General features: G+C 46.6%; 2 protein-coding genes across 2 annotated transcripts in view; one reads left to right on the top strand and one right to left on the bottom strand.

Annotated features, from left to right (window-relative positions):
* Window positions 1-21,058, bottom strand: part of EEF1AKMT2 (EEF1A lysine methyltransferase 2) — a 373,327-nt gene that overhangs the window by 237,532 nt on the left and 114,737 nt on the right. The gene's annotated exons all lie outside the window — the stretch shown is intronic.
* Window positions 1-21,058, top strand: part of LOC144724525 (oxysterol-binding protein-related protein 6-like) — a 185,296-nt gene that overhangs the window by 137,537 nt on the left and 26,701 nt on the right. Inside the window, exons 10-14 of the mRNA XM_078603742.1 lie at window positions 7,020-7,112; window positions 9,550-9,638; window positions 9,774-9,865; window positions 12,291-12,427; window positions 17,696-17,803. Coding sequence (XP_078459868.1) covers window positions 7,020-7,112; window positions 9,550-9,638; window positions 9,774-9,865; window positions 12,291-12,427; window positions 17,696-17,803 — 519 coding nt within the window. The remainder of the gene's footprint in view (window positions 1-7,019; window positions 7,113-9,549; window positions 9,639-9,773; window positions 9,866-12,290; window positions 12,428-17,695; window positions 17,804-21,058) is intronic.

Here is a 21,058-nt window from a genome sequence, read left to right as displayed (position 1 = left end):
GGGGTGGGCCCAGTGCTCTAGTGAGTAGGGTGCTGGGGTGGGCCCAGTGCTCTAGTGAGTAGGGTGCTGGGGTGGGCCCAGTGCTCTAGTGAGTGGGGTGCTGGGGTGGGCCACTTGGTGGCGAATGGCAGTTGTTGTTTTTGTTGTTGTGTGCATGCATGCACCCCCTTTCTCAAGGCAGGGCTGTCGTTTAGAATCACATCCGGTCTGAAAAGCAATCTAGATGTCAACGAAGGGCACTCGTATATTTTCATCGCCTTTTATTGTTGCTCACCCCCCCTCCTCCCCGAAGTCCAGAGGCCACACACAGAGTGTCTGTCATCAAAATCACATTGCACGCTCGTATATATTGGTGGGTGATGCATCGTCAGGTGCGCCCAAACGCACGATAACGGCACAACCAAAATAAATGCGACGGGGTTTAAGGATTACGGTAGGAATTTTGCGAACGCCCGGCAATGAAACATGTGTTTAGATATTCAAACACCAAATATACACCTTTTGCGAGAAATCAAGTCTGCATTAACCACACGTACTCTGTAGTGAACATGCAAACACAACATGCTATGATAATATATGCATTCTCTTTGAAACTGATTGGCCTCCACCTTCTTTAGTGCCTGGTCTCACCAGTGTCAGACCAGAGAACGAGCAGTACAAAGACAATGCCACTATCAGGGCATTTATAGCGTGGGGTGAGCAGCTACAAAACGGGACCTCTTTTGCTTGTTTCACTTGAGCCAGCAACACTCAGATCGTTGGTTCAAATGGAATATTTCCACGCAAAATTAAGCCTGGTTCTTAAGCGTAGTTTAATTGATATTTGTGCTGCATCGGTGATTTATTGTTATGCTTACTTCATGGCTTTAAAGTTTTATTGGAGAATGATACATCGTGTACAAGGCTGCTCGGTTTATGAAAGGTGCCATTGAAGAAATTAAGTTTGGACTGATTTGATGATTGTGAAAATAAAATATCTGATAGAAACAGATGTTTTTTTTGCAAATTTAGATTGAGCTACTCATATGTGAAGCCGTTTCTATCAGTGAGGATGCCCAATTATAGTTGTAAGGTTGACCCATGGAAGATGTCTCTTGGGGAAAATCGTAGTTAATTCCCAGTGTAGCTTATTAATTACATTTGTGTTTATATTCCAAAATAGGGGGAGAAAAAAATGGGTGCAGAATGCCAAAATAAAATTAAGATATATTGACTATGGACAGTATATACACTAGAAATATCATTCTTGATTGGAAGCTTTCGTGACTGCAGTAATCCATACTCTGTGGTACTTTCGGTAAAGTCACGTAGGTAGAAAACTAAAATAAAACTAAAATTAATTTATCACGACGTTTGGATCGCAACACAAGCGGTCGTCCTCAGGCGGAAAAAATAATCCAGCAGTGGAACTGCTGGATTATTTTTCGATTTAAAGCTTTCGTGACTGCAGGGATTCATCTTCTTGGTTCTTTCGGTAAAGTCACGTGGAAGGGAAGTAATAAAATAATAAAAATAAAACATCATAAATAATTCTCACGACGTTTCGGCCACAACGCAAGCAGCCGTCCTCAGGTGAAAACCAGGTCTGTTGAGGCGACAGCGTCTGAATGAAACAGCACACGTGCTTGGAGCAATCCAGCTTATATATATATGCTCCAAGCACGTGTGCTGTTTCATTCAGACGCTGTCGCCTCGACAGACCTGGTTTTCACCTGAGGACGGCTGCTTGCGTTGTGGCCGAAATGTCGTGAGAATTATTTTATTATGTTTTATTTTTATTATTTTATTACTTCTCTTCTACGTGACTTTACCGAAAGAACCAAGAAGATGCTGGATTATTGTTTAATTAAATTTTTCTACCTACGTGGCTTTACCGAAAGAACCAAAGAGTATAGAAATATCATATAGGACAATCATATAATACTTTTTTTTTTAACCCTTAACACTTTATGATTATAAGTGGGATCGAATTCAGCCAACCATCCTTAATTCATTTATGTTCTCAGGTTTGTATTCTTTGGGTCTTTCGGTAAAGTCACGTAGAAAAATAAAAATTGTTCTACGTGTCTTTCGGTAAAGTCGTGTAGAAAAAATTAAAATGTTTGTTCTACGTGACTTTACCGAACGACCCAAAGAATAAAAACTCCTGCAGTCACGAAAGCTTTAAGTCAAGATTTATGTTCCCAAGTGTAGTGAATTTAATGATCTCAGCATGGTCACTGGTTATTGTGAAATAAATATTAGAATCAGTTTTTTTTTATTAATTTCAAATTAAAATTGCTCGGATGGGTGCATTCAATTATCAAATGTATTTGGTTATTTCTGTCACTTGGTGTGAAGCATCCCTTTTACAGAGCCCGGAGTACTGTCCAGTTACGGTAATGTGGATTTCCGGATCGCCCAATTACTTAAGTAATCAATTACTCCTCCCAAAGATTTATTCAAATCACTCGACACGAGTGCCGCTGGACGGGAGGTCATAGGTGGAGCTTGGTGACATCATCGCGCATCAGCTGCCTCGCGCTGGGCGTGGCTTGTAGAACATTTCCGCCTGTGGAGTGGCAGGCAGATCTCAGCAGTTGAAAGCACTTTCAGATTTGTATGTTTTAAACCATGTGAGCAATGAAGAGATGGCCAGGATACAATAGTCTAATTTACAAGCATGACCTGGTCACCAAAATCGAAGAAATAAAAACATGAATTAAATAAAGTACGCCAATGAAGTAAATAGAAATCAGAACAAAAGAACGCAAAGTGCCCGAGTTATGAGCCGCAAAAAGAAGTCGATTTAATGTATTGTCCCCGCTCTCGTAAAGATATCTCGCAGTTGTTTGCCGAGAGGTTCATGGAAGTGACTTCAGGAGGAGCTCTGTGGGTGATCTTGCAGGACCATTCCACGATGTGATGTTTTACTGACTGAATTGATGTTCGTGTATTGAAGTCTTTGATTGATGTTGATTGGCGTGGCTTTGCTGTCCACTTTGTGGGCCGAGTCTTCTGAGCGTGAGCTGGGAAGTGTTATCACTGAGCACGCGCATCGATCGGTTTGTTTTTGTATGGACTTTTGTAATCAAACAAGATCAATACGTTCTTTCCTGCAAAGTTATGTTTTGTATGTTGACAAACAACATTTTCTGAACTTAAACATGATTTCTACCAATATTAATGGTTTTTGGCATAGAGATCCACAAGAAATCTTCTTGGTTCTTTCGGTAAAGTCACGTAGAAGGGAAGTAATAAAATAATAAAAATAAAACATAATAAAACAATTCTCACGACGTTTCGGCCACAACGCAAGCAGCCATCCTCAGGCGAAGAATGAAACACCCCAAGCTTGGAGCGTATATTTAAGCTGGGTTAGAGGGGGGGGAGGTGGGAAGAAGAGCGCCTAAACAAAATAATTTGCATATCAAGAGGAATTCAGCATATGGAAAATGCGTAGGAGGTGGGCGGGGGGGGTTCCAAATCAATACTATGCCCGTGCATTATGCAGGATTAGCAGCATCAAAGGGGGGGGGGGAAGGGGGGGAGCATTAACAAAGGAAAGGAATGTTAATAGTATGTAGCTGTAGTTACTAAACAACCACGTAAAAAACTACAGTATAAACTGCATGACAAACTAAAGTATAAACTACATAGCATCATCAGTAAACTTACTATACTCTACAATAAGCTGAGTTACTAAACAGTAAGTAATACATGAAAAATTCTACGTTGTAAAAAATTATATAATATGCTTCCATCTAAACTTTATTCTCTTACATCACACGCGTCTATACCGTACTATATACTTCCATAGGCAAAACCAACATTAAATTACATACTGTATTGCTATAAACCACCCTATACCTTATACATTTTTAATATAACACTATGTATTATTCTACCCACCCTAATGTGTATCAAAATGGTTTATTACGTCCTTCCAGTGATTGCTAAGCCAGAATCCATCTTCTCGGTTAAAATTGTCTCTGTGTTTGTAAATGTGGATCGCCTCATGTACGAATCTCTCATGATAGCCAGATGGCTTGCAGAGAACCTCTGTCTTGGAGAAGTCAATGTCATGTGAGCCCACTGAGTTGTAACAGTGATCTGCCACGGCTGAGGTGTTTGTCCTACAGTGTTTCAGGTCAGCTTTATGTTCACGGATGCGGTCCGAGACATGTCGTTTGGTTTCCCCAATGTAACTGCTACCACAGAGGCAACTTAGTTTGTAGACACCAGGGTACTGTATGTCTGGAACCACATCTTTTACAGACGGTACCAGATCACGGATTTTATGTACTGTGTTGAATCGGACCTGGATCTTGTGTTTAATCAGGATTTTGGAGATCTTTTTTGTGACCCCAGCAATGTAGGGTAAGGTGATGGTCTTGAAAGGCTCCTCAACAGGATCTTTCTTGGTGGTTGGAGTGATGGCTTTGCGGATTGTGTAGTCGGAGTAACCATTAGCCTTAAGAGCTTGGCGTACGTGTTTGAGTTCACTGGAAATGTGTTCATGGTCGGAGATGCATTGGGCTCTATGATATAGAGTCTTGATGAGAGAATTCTTCTGGGATGGATGGTGGTGGGAATCCGGTTTTAGATAAGCATCCGTGTGGGTGGCTTTCCTGTAGACAGAGTGGCTCATTGAACCATCAGGTCTCCTTTTGATTAGGACATCCAAAAAGGGTAGCTTGCCATCATTTTCGACTTCCATGGTGAATCTGATGGCTGGGTGTATGGAATTGATATGGTCGAGAAATTGGTCTAGAGCAGGCCGGCCATGTGGCCAGATGACAAAAGTGTCGTCTACGTACCTCTTCCATAAGGTCGGGCGTAGAGTCGCAGTCTGGATGGCGTCCGTCTCAAATTTCTCCATGAAGATGTTGGCTACAACCGGAGATAAGGGGGAGCCCATTGGGGTGCCCTCAATTTGCTTGTAGAAGGTTCCATTCCAGGTGAAGTATGTATTGGTTAAGCAGTGTCTCACCAGGGGGGGTACCCCAGCATTCAGTCCTTGATGAACCAAGTCTTCAATGATTGCGATGGTGTCAGGCACAGGCACCTTGGTGAACAAGGAAACCACATCAAAACTGACAAGCAGGTCGTCTGGGGACACGTACGCCAAGCTCTTAAGGCTAATGGTTACTCCGACTACACAATCCGCAAAGCCATCACTCCAACCACCAAGAAAGATCCTGTTGAGGAGCCTTTCAAGACCATCACCTTACCCTACATTGCTGGGGTCACAAAAAAGATCTCCAAAATCCTGATTAAACACAAGATCCAGGTCCGATTCAACACAGTACATAAAATCCGTGATCTGGTACCGTCTGTAAAAGATGTGGTTCCAGACATACAGTACCCTGGTGTCTACAAACTAAGTTGCCTCTGTGGTAGCAGTTACATTGGGGAAACCAAACGACATGTCTCGGACCGCATCCGTGAACATAAAGCTGACCTGAAACACTGTAGGACAAACACCTCAGCCGTGGCAGATCACTGTTACAACTCAGTGGGCTCACATGACATTGACTTCTCCAAGACAGAGGTTCTCTGCAAGCCATCTGGCTATCATGAGAGATTCGTACATGAGGCGATCCACATTTACAAACACAGAGACAATTTTAACCGAGAAGATGGATTCTGGCTTAGCAATCACTGGAAGGACGTAATAAACCATTTTGATACACATTAGGGTGGGTAGAATAATACATAGTGTTATATTAAAAATGTATAAGGTGGTTTATAGCAATACAGTATGTAATTTAATGTTGGTTTTGCCTATGGAAGTATATAGTACGGTATAGACGCGTGTGATGTAAGAGAATAAAGTTTAGATGGAAGCATATTATATAATTTTTTACAACGTAGAATTTTTCATGTATTACTTACTGTTTAGTAACTCAGCTTATTGTAGAGTATAGTAAGTTTACTGATGATGCTATGTAGTTTATACTTTAGTTTGTCATGCAGTTTATACTGTAGTTTTTTACGTGGTTGTTTAGTAACTACAGCTACATACTATTAACATTCCTTTCCTTTGTTAATGCTCCCCCCCTTCCCCCCCCCCCTTTGATGCTGCTAAGCCTGCATAATGCACGGGCATAGTATTGATTTGGAACCCCCCCCGCCCACCTCCTACGCATTTTCCATATGCTGAATTCCTCTTGATATGCAAATTATTTTGTTTAGGCGCTCTTCTTCCCACCTCCCCCCCCTCTAACCCAGCTTAAATATACGCTCCAAGCTTGGGGTGTTTCATTCTTCGCCTGAGGATGGCTGCTTGCGTTGTGGCCGAAACGTCGTGAGAATTGTTTTATTATGTTTTATTTTTATTATTTTATTACTTCCCTTCTACGTGACTTTACCGAAAGAACCAAGAAGATGAATCCCTGCAGTCACGAAAGCTTTAAATCGAAATCCACAAGAAAATTTATATATATTTTTTATCTGCGATTTTTAATTATCCGTGGCCATCCTCCCCGTCATTAGCGCAGATAATCAAGTCTTCTGTACATGTATTCACCTTGTGTCTTGTTAATATGATTGTGAAATTCAAACAACAACAAATACAAAGATAAAGATCCCCCGTATAGCCTTAACAGACTGTAGGGGCAAGTGCTGTTAGCGAGCACCTATGAAGGCCGGAACGGTACACGAGGGGGTGGGTGGCCAGCACCACGCCCGATCGCCTTTGTCTCCCCAGTGGCGATGTACTAATTTTAGGCTGAGTCGATCTAGGGGAGGCCAAGGACCGGTTCAGATAATCGTCACTGGTGTTGGCCATGAACGGGAATCTAACCCGGGTCGACAGGTGTATAGCGCCGCGTGCTAACCAGCTACACTACCACTCCCCCATATATATGCGCACACACACGAACCAGGAGCAAAACAATAAAAATGTAACGTCTGAAAAAATGTCATGTTGATGTTGAAGAGTTGTAAAATTCAACACGGAACTTTAAAGTGCTGTGCAAGCCTTACACCGAAGTGGCTGTCCTTTTGATGACCAAAAAACGAATCTCTGTTTTCAGGGTGCCTGTCTTGAAAACGGAAAGAAAGAAAAGCGGAGCGCTCGCCGCTGGAGAACCAAAAGCGTGAGCAAGGATTCTAAAATGCATTTGCAGGTAAATATATTCACTGTAGCGTGGCAGCGTGGCGCACCTGGTAACACCTGTGGCTCACAGAAAGAAGGGGGCCCTGGGTTCGATTCCCAATGCAGCGTGCTTTGCTGCGTGGAGTTTGTGTGTTCTCTCCCCCTGTTCTGCATCGATTTCCTCTGGGTTCTCAGGCTTCCTGTCCTAGGTAAAACAAACATTTTGACACTCTGTGAATTGGAATTGAGATGCTATCTTTTAAAAGGGCACCCCCATAGACATGAGATCCCAGGTCAAGGTGGTTTCCTGCTCAAATGAGCATTGAGGCAGTGCTCAACTCCCGTTTACAGCCCTGAGATAGTGATGTAAATTCCACATTCCTATGGCAGGGGCAAGTCTAATAGGACACCCACTAGTAACTTCTCCCAACAAAGTGGTTTCATCTTTTTATGACCCCAGAGAGATGATGGGCTGAGTCGACGCCCAACTAGGATTTGAAATCGCAACTTCTGATTGCGAATCGCTCGCTCTCTACAGCTGAGCCACATGGCAGGATAGCCACCAAGACGAGTTAACATCCGGGAGTTGGCACTGGTTGGATGGATCAACTCCCGATAGAAGTGTTACGAGCTAAAATCTTTGCCCAATCCAACGAGCGGGAAGGCAACAGCGGTAGTTCACCGACTACTGATGACAGGTTTAAAACTAAACTATTAAACTAAACTATTTTTATTTGACCAGGTAAAGTCCACTGAGCTGTATAGCAATTTTCAGACGTGACCTGGCCACAAATGATAGCTCAACGAAGTGGCTTATCACGTGGAAATGTGTAGCAGTCAAATACTCTAAATGCATTATGAGATCTCTTTTGCATGTTGATTCTAAACGTGGAGGACCTGGAGAAAACCCCACGTGACCACGGGGAGAATATGCAAGCTCCAGATATACATGCGTCAAGTATGGAGATCGAACCCATGACCTGAATACCAGGCGAGGTAGTTCACATCTCATCACCGTGGCTGACTACTGCACGAGTCTCCAACGCTGGGCCAAGTTCTGCCGATGGAGATGAGCCAAGCTGCATTGCTTGAGTGAAGACAATTGTACCTTTGCTTGGAGTGTGCCCAATTAACTGAGTCGTAAAGTGCATAATCTCCAGGAAGCCCCTTTTAAATCTATATTGAAAACTCATTTAAATTTCGATTTAAAGCTTTCGTGACTGCAGGGATTCATCTTCTTGGTTCTTTCGGTAAAGTCACGTAGAAGGGAAATAATAAAATAATAAAAATAAAACATAATAAAATACAATTCTCACGACGTTTCGGCCACAACGCAAGCAGCCGTCCTCAGGTGAAGAACAGGTCTGTCGGAAAGACAGTGTCTTTCCGAAACGTCGTAAGAATTGTATTTTATTATGTTTTATTTTTATTATTTTATTATTTCCCTTCTACGTGACTTTACCGAAAGAACCAAGAAGAAAACTAATTTCTTTAGAACGGCTTGTTACGTTCCGTTTGTTGTCCCCCCCCGCCCCGCACGTCCGATTACCACCGTTGGCTACGTACGGTGCTAAAAGAAGTTCACCATACATACGTAACATTACAGCAGAATTCATTATTAAGAACTAACGATCTCCAGGAAGATCACTACCGTATTTTCCCGCATATAGCCCACATACGCATATAACCCGCAGACGCATATACCCCGCAAAAATAGCGTCTTGTGTCAAACAAATTTCAGATAGCCTGCACCTCCATATACCCTGCATGCATTCATATCTTTAACGTCGTTACCACAGCTTAATTCCATCATATTAATAGAAAGTTTACATTTGTAATACATTCCACTATCAATTGTTCACATTAAAATCATAACGTGCACAAAGAAAACAAACTAACCTGAAACGAGTGAACTTAAAACAGTAAATAAGTAACAAAAGTAAATATCCAATAAATAAGCAACACATAATTGGTAGATAAGTAAGTAGAGTTTTAGCACTGGTAGATTGTGCACTGCGCAGACAATAGTGGCACTACGGTAACGCCGTTGCCCTGCCCCCAATCCCCCCATCTCTCTCCCCCCAGCTCTCCCGTCGCCAGTAAACAAAGTGCCCCCACTACAAACATTGTCGTTTCATTGTACAAACAATTCGAATCATTTAAAACGTGGTAACGTGCAATTTTAGTGTGAGTGGTTTATTCAGCGGTGCTTTAGTCAAAGGTAAGTGTTGCATAGTAGATAGTCCTTCCATGAAAAAATTAAACGAGTTATGACATGTAGGGTAGCCAACACCTCCATATACCCCGCAGGGTCTTGTTTTGTTTGTAAAAAGTGGTATACCCCGCGGGTTATATGCGGGAAAATCCGGTACTTTATGGTGCGGAATCGTGTCATTGAGCTGTGAACGTAAAGTTTTGCCCCTGCTTGTGTCCTCTCTGCCCCCCCCCCCTTTGTGTGCTCCCCCCAGCTTCCAAACAGCCCATCCACCTCTCCCATCCGCCTGCACGCCTCCAACCCCAACCTGAGCATGGACGGAGGGGCGGGGCTGGGCCCAGGGTTGGGCGGGGCAGGGCTAGGTGTTGGCCCTGGGGTGGGGCTAGGGGTGGGGCTAGGGGTGGGGCTAGGGGCGGGGCTAGGGGCGGGGCTAGTGGAGGTGGGGGTGGAGTCTCCGGTGAGGCTGCTGAGCTGCAGCAAGGCGCGCGTCAGCATCGCCGAGTCTCTGGACGGCTGCTCCACCGACTACAGCCGCCTCCAGGAGGAGTTCTGCTGCGTGGCAAAGAAAGGTGCCCCCCCCCCCTTCCCCTGCCTGCCCCCCTTCTGCCCCCCATCCCCACCTAACGCATAAAATTTGATTAATTATGGGGTCAAAATAATTAGCTTTCTACTTTTGAGTGCAAATAAAAGTGTGCGCGTTGAAAATGTTATCGTTTTTGTCACCTAATAGTTATTTGTTGTCCTTGTTGGTCTCGCGCCAAAGAAGAAAATGGCAGCTACAGCGGCCGCTCCGGCGCCATGACGAGGGGCGATAGAAGCGCGCCTCTCATTGGTCAGAGGCTGGGCCCAGCAACAGGCGCTGTGATTGGACCCAGGCCGCTTGCCGTCGTAGGGTGTGGGCACGACCATTCGTGATTTAAAAAAGAGGCGGGAGGGGGTGAAATGTCAACGATTATCGGTAAAATTTAGTTACAAAACACGAATAGGACCACGATGAACGGGAATCTGGACCGGTTTATTTTTATGGAATCTTGAATTGCCACTCGAGGCGAGTCAGACGCTGTCTCCCCGACAGACCTGTTCTTCACCTGAGGACGGCTGCTTGCGTTGTGGCCGAAACGTCGTGAGAATGATTTTATTATGTTTTATTTTTATTATTTTATTATTTCCCTTCTACGTGACTTTACCGAAAGAACCAAGAAGATGAATCCCTGCAGTCACGAAAGCTTTAAATCGAAATTTTAGCTCGTTAGGCTTCGTAGATCCGAAGATATTAAAGCGTCAAAGATTCCTTAGAATACAAACAGACAACACGGCAAGTTCGATAAAAGTGCGTAAAATAACAACAACAACGACGACGACACTTTGTTTTCGTGCCGTTCTTATGGCGCAAGCTTATCACGGGGGCGCCACCTCTTCACAGACAAATGTAGCCTGCGGTTGTGCTCTCTGTTCTCCGGCATGAATAATTTACACTTTGCAACATAGTTATGCGCGAGCGGTCTCACACCATCAAACTCTGCAATTTTAGAAGTTGATTTAATAATGACACGGCCTGGCTACGGTGATTCACATCCACAGTGGGGCTGGTTCAGTGCTCCGAAATGGGGATTCATTTCCCCCAAGCGGTCCTCCTCCTGATGTATAAGCACGTGGCGAATGCGAGGAATTTATTGACAGTAAAAGGGCAAGCAACGGGTGACGGAATAAAATTTGGCAATAAAGAGTTGGAGAAGTAATTGGGGGTGTAGAGGGGGCGGGGGGGATGCAGTCGTGGCAGTTTGACATTGTTATTGCTTAACTCGTTGAGAACCCAAGAGACCAGGAGAATCTCATTTGCAAGACTGAAACTGGGTCAGGGCATTAGTCTGCCAGTCGGGGGGTGATAATTATTGCTCATAATAGAGGGTTTTGCGTTGGGCTAGATCGTGTGAATATAAATGTGTCGTTAAACCCGCCACCACCCGACAGCCAATTGGTAAGGTTTGTCACGTAGACAACACGTGCCAATTCGTTACTTTTTCAGCACACCTGTGGTGTGTTGGAAAGTGAAACCCACAATATAAAAAAGATATATATTTACGCCAATCTAGCCAAAAAACCTTATGGATAATCTTGGGCGCGAAATCCTTCCTGTTAAAGTGATAATTGCTGCCGCGTAAAATACCAATTGAGTAATCGGTGGGGGGGGGGTTTCGCATTTAGCATATTGAACCCCCGACATTGGAGCGCAGTGCGAGTGACTCAAGCTGATCGCTAAAGTTCACCATGAAGCAGACAGCGCGCATGATTAAAAACTGGCATAAGAGTTGACCTCTGAGGTTAGTGGGCAGGGAGAAGCCCAGAAGCCAGGTGTAAGAGGTGACGCGAAGAGAAAGGACCTTGAAGATTGGGTGTGGCCTAAAGGATCTAACGGGGGAAGTAAGCGGTGACAAGGTTGGTGACATAAACAACCGTGGCGACGATGACTTCTAAATCCTGACACTTCAGTACACGTGCGCACACGTACAGCCCTTTCTTAAAATCTTATTTTGGATAAGGGGCGTCTGAAAGCCATGCTAGTTCTACGAGATGTTCACAATACTTAACCGTGCTGATTAGTGCGTGCTAATAAAGGTGGGTAACATAGACGTAGGAGCATAGAAGTACCGTTAAACAATTCATTTGTCCACACTGCCCCTTGCTGACCACCACTTGGCAGAGCTCCGCAGCTGCCTATGGCAGCCTGGCATGCATGGTGGTCACCCGTCCTAAGCACAGGCTCGGGCCCCGCTTATCTTCCGAGATCTGACAAAGATCGGGAGCTCTCCTCCAGGTGACCCTCAGCGCCCTCGGCCGTGTGTCCACACGGCTGTCGCCGAGATGATGAAGCGTCAGTGGCGTGTGCGTACGTGCGCGTGCACGTTGAACTTCTTTCGCACCGTACATAGCCAGCCGTGCTAATCGGAGGTGCGGGAATCTCCTCCGCCCGCCCCCTCCTCCGCATGCGCGCAGTGCACGTGACGCTCAAGTCCGTCTTCAACTCGGTGGCCATCGAGAAGGAGAAGCTGCGGCAGGTCGCGTGCGAGCACGAGGCGGCGGGAGCCGGCCACGCCGCCCACGTGCTCGCGCTCAAGAAGGCACTCGCGCAGGTGAGCACTCGCGCAGGGGTGGAGGAGGGCACGGTGGGCAGAGTGATGTCCGGCACAAATGCGCCACACAGGGCAGAGCCGCGAGTTGGATCTTTTTGCGCCAGGGGCAAGGTACCATCTTTCCCGCTCCCCCCCGCCCCCCACATCCCCCCTTCCCCATCCTTGCTACCTCACCAAAGATTTGAGCCGCTGCTGGATATGTTTCTAATAATTTGGCCTTGCACTCAGGTGCCACCCCCCCATCAGGAATGGCGCCCTGGGGCACCGTGCCAGTGAGATATGTTCAGTCGTCCCAATGCAGAAGCCTCCTGGAATACTGTCACTTGATGAACGAAGTATCCTGTGTTTGTTTATTCTTTAGCTTCAGTTTATTTGGGTTGTTGCACGGACGGTCCCGTTTCGCCAGTTCGTTGCACGGCTTTTGTGCAAGGCAGATCCGTGGTGCATCAGCACGACAGCAGCAGCAGTAACAACAACACAAGACAACATCATTAGCCAGCCGCCTCTGCTAATTTACAGTAAGCATTGTTATTATTCATATCCAGCCGGGTAGAAAAAAGATTGCGAATAAGCCTCACCTTTCAGCTCAGTGCAGTTTAATCCTGGAGAGTTATGGTAAAACTATGTTGGCCATGTGCGTTAATGTTGTTCGGCCATACACGTTTTTAAGAAGAGTTTTTAAATCGTCCTTTATTCTACAACTGGGGTTAAATACAATCTGGACAACTCTTGTCCAGCAACGTCAGCACGGAATGTCCACTTATACATTTTTGAATGTCATTTATGTGAAACAAAAAAAAAGTCTAAGCTTATAAATAAGCAAAAAAAACAATTAGTTCTGTGTCACTATAGCTCCCCATGAGGGGGGAAAAACAAACTAATTGGTTTATTTGGCAGAAAATATGCATGAGAAATTGTGTAAACGATATTCTGTGTGAGATTACATGTTTACTTAAGGGTGGTGAGTTATTAATCGTGTGTGTGGGCTATCTGGCTATTACGTGAGAGTGCCTCTAACCTGGCTGAATAAGCTGCCATATCCAGGTAAGCAACCTGAGAACTGGGATTGCAAACCAAAAACACCTGGAGCGGCCTCATCCCAGAGTGGCACGGACACAGTGACTCTCGACTCCACCCTAGGCCTGTGTGTAGATCCATTATTCTACGTGTATGTACAAGTAGTCCCCCATTGGCAATCCACTGCTGGATTAACTCGACGCCATGCGGATTGCGTTCGGATATTTGACCATACTTCACAACCCTTGTCAGTGTGGGTTGGTGTAGGCGGGGAGGGGGGAAGCTGTTCTACTCTCCGCTGCCCACAATGTTGCCCTGTATCGGCACCACACAAGCTGTTTGGGTGCTCGGCACCTGTCCAAGCGCTATCCATGCTCGGTCCTGCTGAGCTTCTGAGATCTGATGAGATCTCGTGCATCCCAGATGATTTGGTCGTGAGGGGGTGGGGGGGGGTGTAGCCGTGCATCGGTTTTCCTTTTGAAACTGATTCCCCTGCTCATTTCTATTGCATTGAATCGTGTGTGCGAGGAATGATGGATTTCGATTTGCGCTTGTGTCCTTATGTGACTGGTTCACGTGCCCTCTGTAGCCACTAGCCACACGAAGTAGGGGGAAAAGATAACGAGTCGAATTACAACCCCCGAGATGTGACAATTCATAGACTCGCATTGAGGACTAACACATGTATGTATATTGTCGTTCAATATTTCAATATGAATATCATTGACGTGTTTTTTTTTATGTCAGCCGAATTTCTAAGCAGTTGCACTTTAATGACTGAACATTGCGTTGGCTCATCGTCATCATCAGCCACGATGAAATCCACTGCTGCCGGATCAAGGCCCTCCCCAATCCACCATCACCTCTCACAATCCAGCGGTGTAATCATCCACCCAGCACCTGCTGCACACGAAGAGCTGTTTTAATCTCTCCTCGGCGGACGTCCTCTCGGACGCGTTCCGATCCTCCTGACCTGTCACTCCATCGTGATTCTTGACCATCGGCCATCGTCCCTTGCAGCGATCGTCACGTCCTGCCATAGGTCCACTCGCTTTTCCAAAACAGCTTGAACGATGTCATTTCCCTGCACCGGTTGTCTCATCCACATGCTGCTCTTTCTGTCACCCCGAGTACGTTGGCCCATTTGTCTATTATCACGAGCTGTGGTGCAGTGGGGGCGAGAGCGGCATTGTTTCTTCCAGGGAGGTGATTTTATACTCCAAGGTCGCGGCCACGGAGGGAGCAGGTCATGCCTCTGCTCTGATGATTGATGCCCGTGCCTTTCTTCGGCAGCTGTCCTTGTAAGCCAGCACCATCTCCACGCCCCCTCGTAGTGCTGCCTTGTAGTGACTAAACGCATGGAAGAGGACACATTATGCTTGTTTCACATGTGCAGAGTAGGTTATGTATGTTGAACCTCTTTCGCACCGTACGAAGCCAACCGTGCTAATCGGAGTGCGGGGAAGGACAACAAACAAAATATTGAGATGATGAAACTGCTGAAACTCAGTGCAGTAAAATTTAAGGGTGAGCTTGCAGAGTACCCTTTGTCAAAACCCGATGCGCTTCCAAAAATGACTCGTGCGTATTTTATAGAGCACAGCAAATTTACGGATTCCTTCAGCACAGCGGTGCCTTTTTGGATGATACGGATTTTCTGGCTGCGTCAGGGCAGGAAGCAGTTGTCCGTTTCAGTGCCCCCACCCCCGCACCCCCGCTACGGACAGCGCAACCTTGTGTTGCATCGAGCAACGACGCTGGAAGAGAAACCGCACGACTGCCCCGAGAACCCCCTTCTGAGCGGAGAACTTCCCCCCCCCCCCCCCTGGTTATTAAATAAATCGTGAAATACGCGCCATCCGCATCGCAGCGGACGTTGAAGTTTCCCCCCGGACGTTATTCGAAAGGAGGAGGCCGTCGTGTGCTGGTGTCACGGTCCGAATTTGACAAACTTGAAAAGATGCCTGCGAGTTTTTCACCTCCCGACCGTGAACCTGCTGCAGACTGTGTGCAACACGAGAACGGCGACAAATACCGAATGTACTCAAGTATTGTTATACTGGTAGGAACCTCCTGGTTACACCAGCCCACAGGGGATTATTGTGTCCGTTGTGTAAGTAGGGGAGGGTGGGGAGGGAGGGGAGGGTGGGGCTGGGTGTGCTGGGTGGGGAGGGGCTGGGTGGGGGGTGGGGCTGGGTGGGAAGGGGCTGGGTGGGGGGTGGGGCTGGGTGGGGAGGGGCTGGTCACCCCGTGGTGCCCTTATAAAACTCGACGTTTAACCTACTCACGCCGGCTTGTGCCCGCCCTCACAGTTGGGCATATTTGCGGAATACACCACGCCGCCGTTGACCCTGCCCATTGACCGAGCAACCCAACGTTCCTACCAGCTCCCTCCGCAGGAATGTGTTTTAATACACAACCCAAAAAAGTTAAGCGCAGTGTCGCTAATCTCAAACATGCACGAGGGAGTCCTCGTTTCCATTCGTGATCCTGAGCAATTTCTAAGAATTGCACATTTCTGTGGCCTTAAGCGGTCACTCCACAGTCACAACCACTGTCAGCTTCCCACAAAGTGGAACTCATGTTATGACCACGCACAGGGATGATGGACCGAGTAGGCCCTTGAACAGAATGTCACCTCGCCCCTCAACTCATCACGTGCATCCTTCCACCCATCCTCCTTCAATCCATCAGCCCGTGCACCATCAACCCAACCTGTCCACCTCACAACTTACAACCATTCTGGATGTGAGTTGAGTGTGTGTGTAAATTTTTTGTTAAAATAATATTTAATTTTATATAGCGGTGAAATATAGAGCCTTGAGTGGCTGCAAGGGTGCTATGAACCCCCATTGCATGCAAAGATGCGACGATAAACACCACGCTTATTCCGCACGCGATTCCGCAAGCTTAAAAATCGATTACAATAATCGATGCATCGTTCCACACTTGCTGGATGTTTATTATCTACATTGTGTAGTTGTTGGGTCTTCTGCTAAAGTTAAATTAAATGGCAATGTTTTTGTGTGTGTGTGTTGGGAGCAGTAGTGTCGCGGTTAGCACACTGCGCTACGAACCCGGCGACCCGAGTTCAATTCCTACTCACGGTCAACACCAGTGACGATTACCCTTGGTCGACTCAGCCTCAAATTACGAACCCTGCGACCCGAGTTCAATTCCCACTCACGGTCAACACCAGTGACGATTACCCTTGGTCGACTCAGCCTCAAATTAGTACCTAGTGTGGTGTGTAAACATCGTCACTAGGGAGACAAAAGCAGCCGGGCATGGTGCTGGCCACCCACCCCCTCGTGTGCCGTTCCGGCCTTCATAGGTGCTCGCTAACAGCACTTGCCCAATAGTCTCTTAAGCCTATCCAGGGATCTTTGTCTTTATAGGCACGAGTGACCGAGCTGAGATATTTTTCTTGTGGAAACCTTGCTTAATCGCAAATGGGAAGCCTGGCATTTAGACGCCGGCTCAGTAGTCGGTCTTTGCGTACATTCCACTGGGACATTAGGGGAGTAATTTGTGTAAATTCAAAAGCAAATGTATTGTTTTGCAGAGCTGAGGAGCGCTTCTGTGAGCAGAATTGTAGCAAAACGAACAACGTAGCTACGTGTAACATGTTTTCCGCTTGTTGCAAGAAGTCCGCGGTTTGAATCCAGTGGCTGCTCTGGTTAATACTGCGTATGTCCATAATAAAGCCGCCACCACCTGACACGGCCGATCGGTAAGGTTTGTCACGTAAACAAAAACGTGCCATTTCAGCACACCGATTGTGTGTTGGAGAGTAAACCCACAACATTTACAATTCGAGTACTGCGACGTTTCGCCGGTGGTTGCAACCAGCATCATCGGGCGATAGCCAGAATTTACCGACACGTTTATTTTTCCAGGGACTGTCCCCGGAAATAGTCGTCAGATTCAGCGAGGCTTCCCTCGGTGAACAAGCGTGTTAATAAATAAGTAGGGAAATACATTTGAAGGCGACACCTGGTGATCGGAGTTCAATTGTTGGCCATGGCCGACATTCGCGGTGAGTGACACCTGGACCGGGGCTTTGGCTTTTAGCCCCCTCGACTAACCCGGCACCGACCGTCGTTGTTGAAGTGTGGTCAAATAAAGCCCCCCCCCCAAGCCCCCACCCCCATGGTCCGCACGGCGTGTGGACGCCCTCGTCCAGAAATGCACTGAAATTTGACCTTCGCTCCGTAAGCGCCCCCCCGACCTTCCCCCTTTCCTGCACAGGCCACGGCTCAGAATGGGGACCTTAGGAGCAGATTGAGTCGCATTCACGCGGATTCAAATCTCACGGAACCCCTTGTCAACATCAACATCATCCCCAGCCCAGACATGGTGAGAGCCAGAGCACATTGACGCCAGCTTGTCTATCGTTTTCGTTTCTGTGCTTTTAAAAAAATAATTTACTTGTGTTCTAACGAGTTGCTTGTGTTAATGTCACCATTGTTTCCATGTGTGTGTGCGTGTCCGCTCACCCTTCACACCCATCCAACCTGTGCATGCTTTCCACTCACCCTTCTTCAACCCTTCAACCCATTCTCTGATCAACTCGTCCACCTCACAACTCGCCCAACCGTTTAATCCACCTGCGTTTACATTCTGTCCACCCTTGAAACCACTCTTTAACCTATCCTTCCTTTTTAACCAATTCGCTCCCTATCCAACAACTTACCCGACCACTCTTTGATCACTTCAACTTATCACATACCCAATCAACCTCACGTATCCTTCCCACTCTTCACTGCTTCAACCCTCCTCCACCCTCCAACCCCCCCCCTCCTAAACACCCAACCCTGGTCACACAGCCCTTCAAATGGGAACTCTGAACGCCTTGAAAATTCACCACGACAGCAGCAACACGGCCCCGTGTAACACCTGTCGTGCAAGGAATGTTAACGGGGGAAACCTTGCCCCCAATCACTTTACTTTTGGGCTAAAATATTCGCCGCACGTCGTGCGCATGCAACGGAGAGTGTAGAACGTGAACGATCGGCGTAAAATATAACGGTGTGAGTCGCCCTGTGCTGTACAATGGTCCCGCTGGTGGTTGTGCTGAAGTTAGGAAAAGTTGGAAATATTGACGATGAATGGAACGTCTTCTTACAGTCGCATTGCGGAATTTAAATTCTGGGTCGTGATATTTCTGAACGGTGTTCATTTTTTGGTTGTTCAGTTTGTCCCCCATTAATTGACAATTGCAGCTCTGACATTTGAGGTGGTGCGGGGATTCTCTTTCTGGACATCCGTCTTGGTTTCTTCATAATGAGTTTTGAAAGGAACCTTAATTGAAAATTATTTTTTTTTGCACGCTGTGATTTAATAAAGTACAATCTATATTTTGTCTCCTGTAATTTTTGCAATATAAATCACTGTTTGCCTTAGGTTAATTGCTAAATTATCTGCTGTATTGTTATTTTTATTAATTACTTGCTATTAAGGATTGTATTTTCACACACGAAGCTCCATGAAATTACTTGAGCAAAGTTCCACTGGTGATGAAATATTTATGGAAGCAGAATTCCTGCGTCTTCCTGCGAAAGGGAGTGTTGATGGGGCAGTGCCCAATGGGTTTCGTGTCCCTGAACCAAACATGGACAGTCGACATCTCCACGGTGGCGAGATGTTAGCTTCCTCACCGGGTACACAGGTGGTCATGGTTTCGATCCTGACGCCAGACGCCTGTATATTTGAAGTTTGCGTGTTTCTCTCTCTCCTGGTTGCGTGGATTTTTCTCTGGGTCCTCCGGTTTTTCTCCAGGTCCTCCGGTTTTTCCCTTCACATTTAAAATCTACATAACGTGTTTTTAGAGTGATTTTCTGCTATGATAATTTCCACATGATAAGCCACTTCGTTGAACTATCATTTGTGATGTCCAGGTCGCTTCTGAAAAGAGCCGTATAGTTCAGTGGGCCTTACCTGCTAAAATAAAAAAAAATTGTGTAGTTCTATGGTAAATTAGCATTACTGGGAGCATTTTATGTACATTTTATGGGTAAAAAAATGGTAAACAACGACTTACATTTGTATAGTAATGTGACACGTGGCCCGGAGCGCAGGATTACACAGGCAGAGAGAACGGGAGGCAGTCACACCGTCCCGATGTCTCTTTAAGTCTCAGACAAGACTCGTCTCAATTAAATAGAACGATTGGGTCCATTCGCCTTCCCGACTTATGTTACCTCATGCCATCTTACGTTACCCTATGTTCGCTTATGTTATCGGGCATAAAAACAAACGGCGGTGAGAAAATAGACAACAAAAATGTGATTTTTAAAATATATTTTTTTATTTTGTCACCAGCCGGAGCAATTTGTGTTTGCAGGCTGGAGGCGGATGTAGTGCAACAGGCACTTCACCAGGCAGTGGTGGGGGTTTAACGAGACAAGTGACTCCGCACTCGCTTGCCGCTCTCTCCCGCATGCGCACGCACACAGACACGCACAAAGATCCCCCCTATAGCTTTAACAGGCTGTTGGGGCCAGTGCTGTTAGCGAGTAGCACCTATGAAGATCGACTTTGCACTCGAGGGTGGCCAACACCACGCCAGGCCGCATTTGTCTCCCGAGCGGCGACGTTTACACATCGCACCACTACACTACCGCTGTAACACACCCAAAGACAAGGATCACCCGTATAGCCTTCCCAGGCGCTTGGGGCAAGTGCTGTTAGCGAGCACCTATGAAGGCCGGCACAGCAATTGGGGGGTGGGTGGCCAGCACCACGCCTGGCCGCCTTTGCCTCAACAGTGCTGATATTTTACAAACCACATTCGGGAGGCTGAGTCGACCTAGGGGAGGCCCAGGACCGGTTAAGATAATCGTCACTGTTGTTGGCCGTGAGCGGGAATCGAACTCGGATCACCAGATCCGCAGCGCAGCGCGCTAACCACTACACTACCGCTCCCCACACGCGCACTCACATGCGCACACAACAATAACCGCCGTTCGCCACTAAGTGTCAGTGAAGTCACCATGGCGCTTGTGCCAGGCTATGTGCACGTTAAGGCTACGTGAAGTGTCAAACGCCCGCTGGCAGGAGGTCACTGGGCAGACCGCGGTGCCATGGGTTGACTGAGTGGACTGGCAGATGCACCACACACACATGCACACACCACCTCAGGCACATTTCGCTTGGATGTGGTCTCGCTTGCCCTTCCCACACAGTGTCCCCTGTCTTCCAAATCTTCTGCTGTTTTGAGGCCCGCTTCCACGTGGCCCACTAGTAAACCTACACAGTGTGTACCAGCCTCGTGTACCGACCCACTCTCTCTGCCCCTTCAATGCCGTTGACACGTCACAGGAGGTCGGGATCCCTCTGATAATGATCCACAAGAAGTGCATGAGTTTTAAATTATTAAGTGCTCCTCTCCCCCCTTTTACCCTATAGAGTCGCGTTTCTCTATTAGCTCGCTTCACTTATTACAGTGACTTTGGCTGTAATGGTTCCACCTGAAGACGGCAGCTTGTGTTGCCTCCGAAACGACGTGATTTAATTTAGTTCTCATTTTATTTTATACCCACGTGACTTTACCGAAAAAAACAAAGAGTATAAATCCTTGCAGTCACGAGAGCTTCAAATCTAGAATTTTTA

The sequence above is a fragment of the Lampetra planeri genome, chromosome 21 (assembly GCF_965212315.1).
Source record: "Lampetra planeri chromosome 21, kcLamPlan1.2.h2, whole genome shotgun sequence".
NCBI classification, from domain to species: domain Eukaryota; kingdom Metazoa; phylum Chordata; class Hyperoartia; order Petromyzontiformes; family Petromyzontidae; genus Lampetra; species Lampetra planeri.
This window is presented reverse-complemented; position numbering and strand designations above follow the sequence as displayed.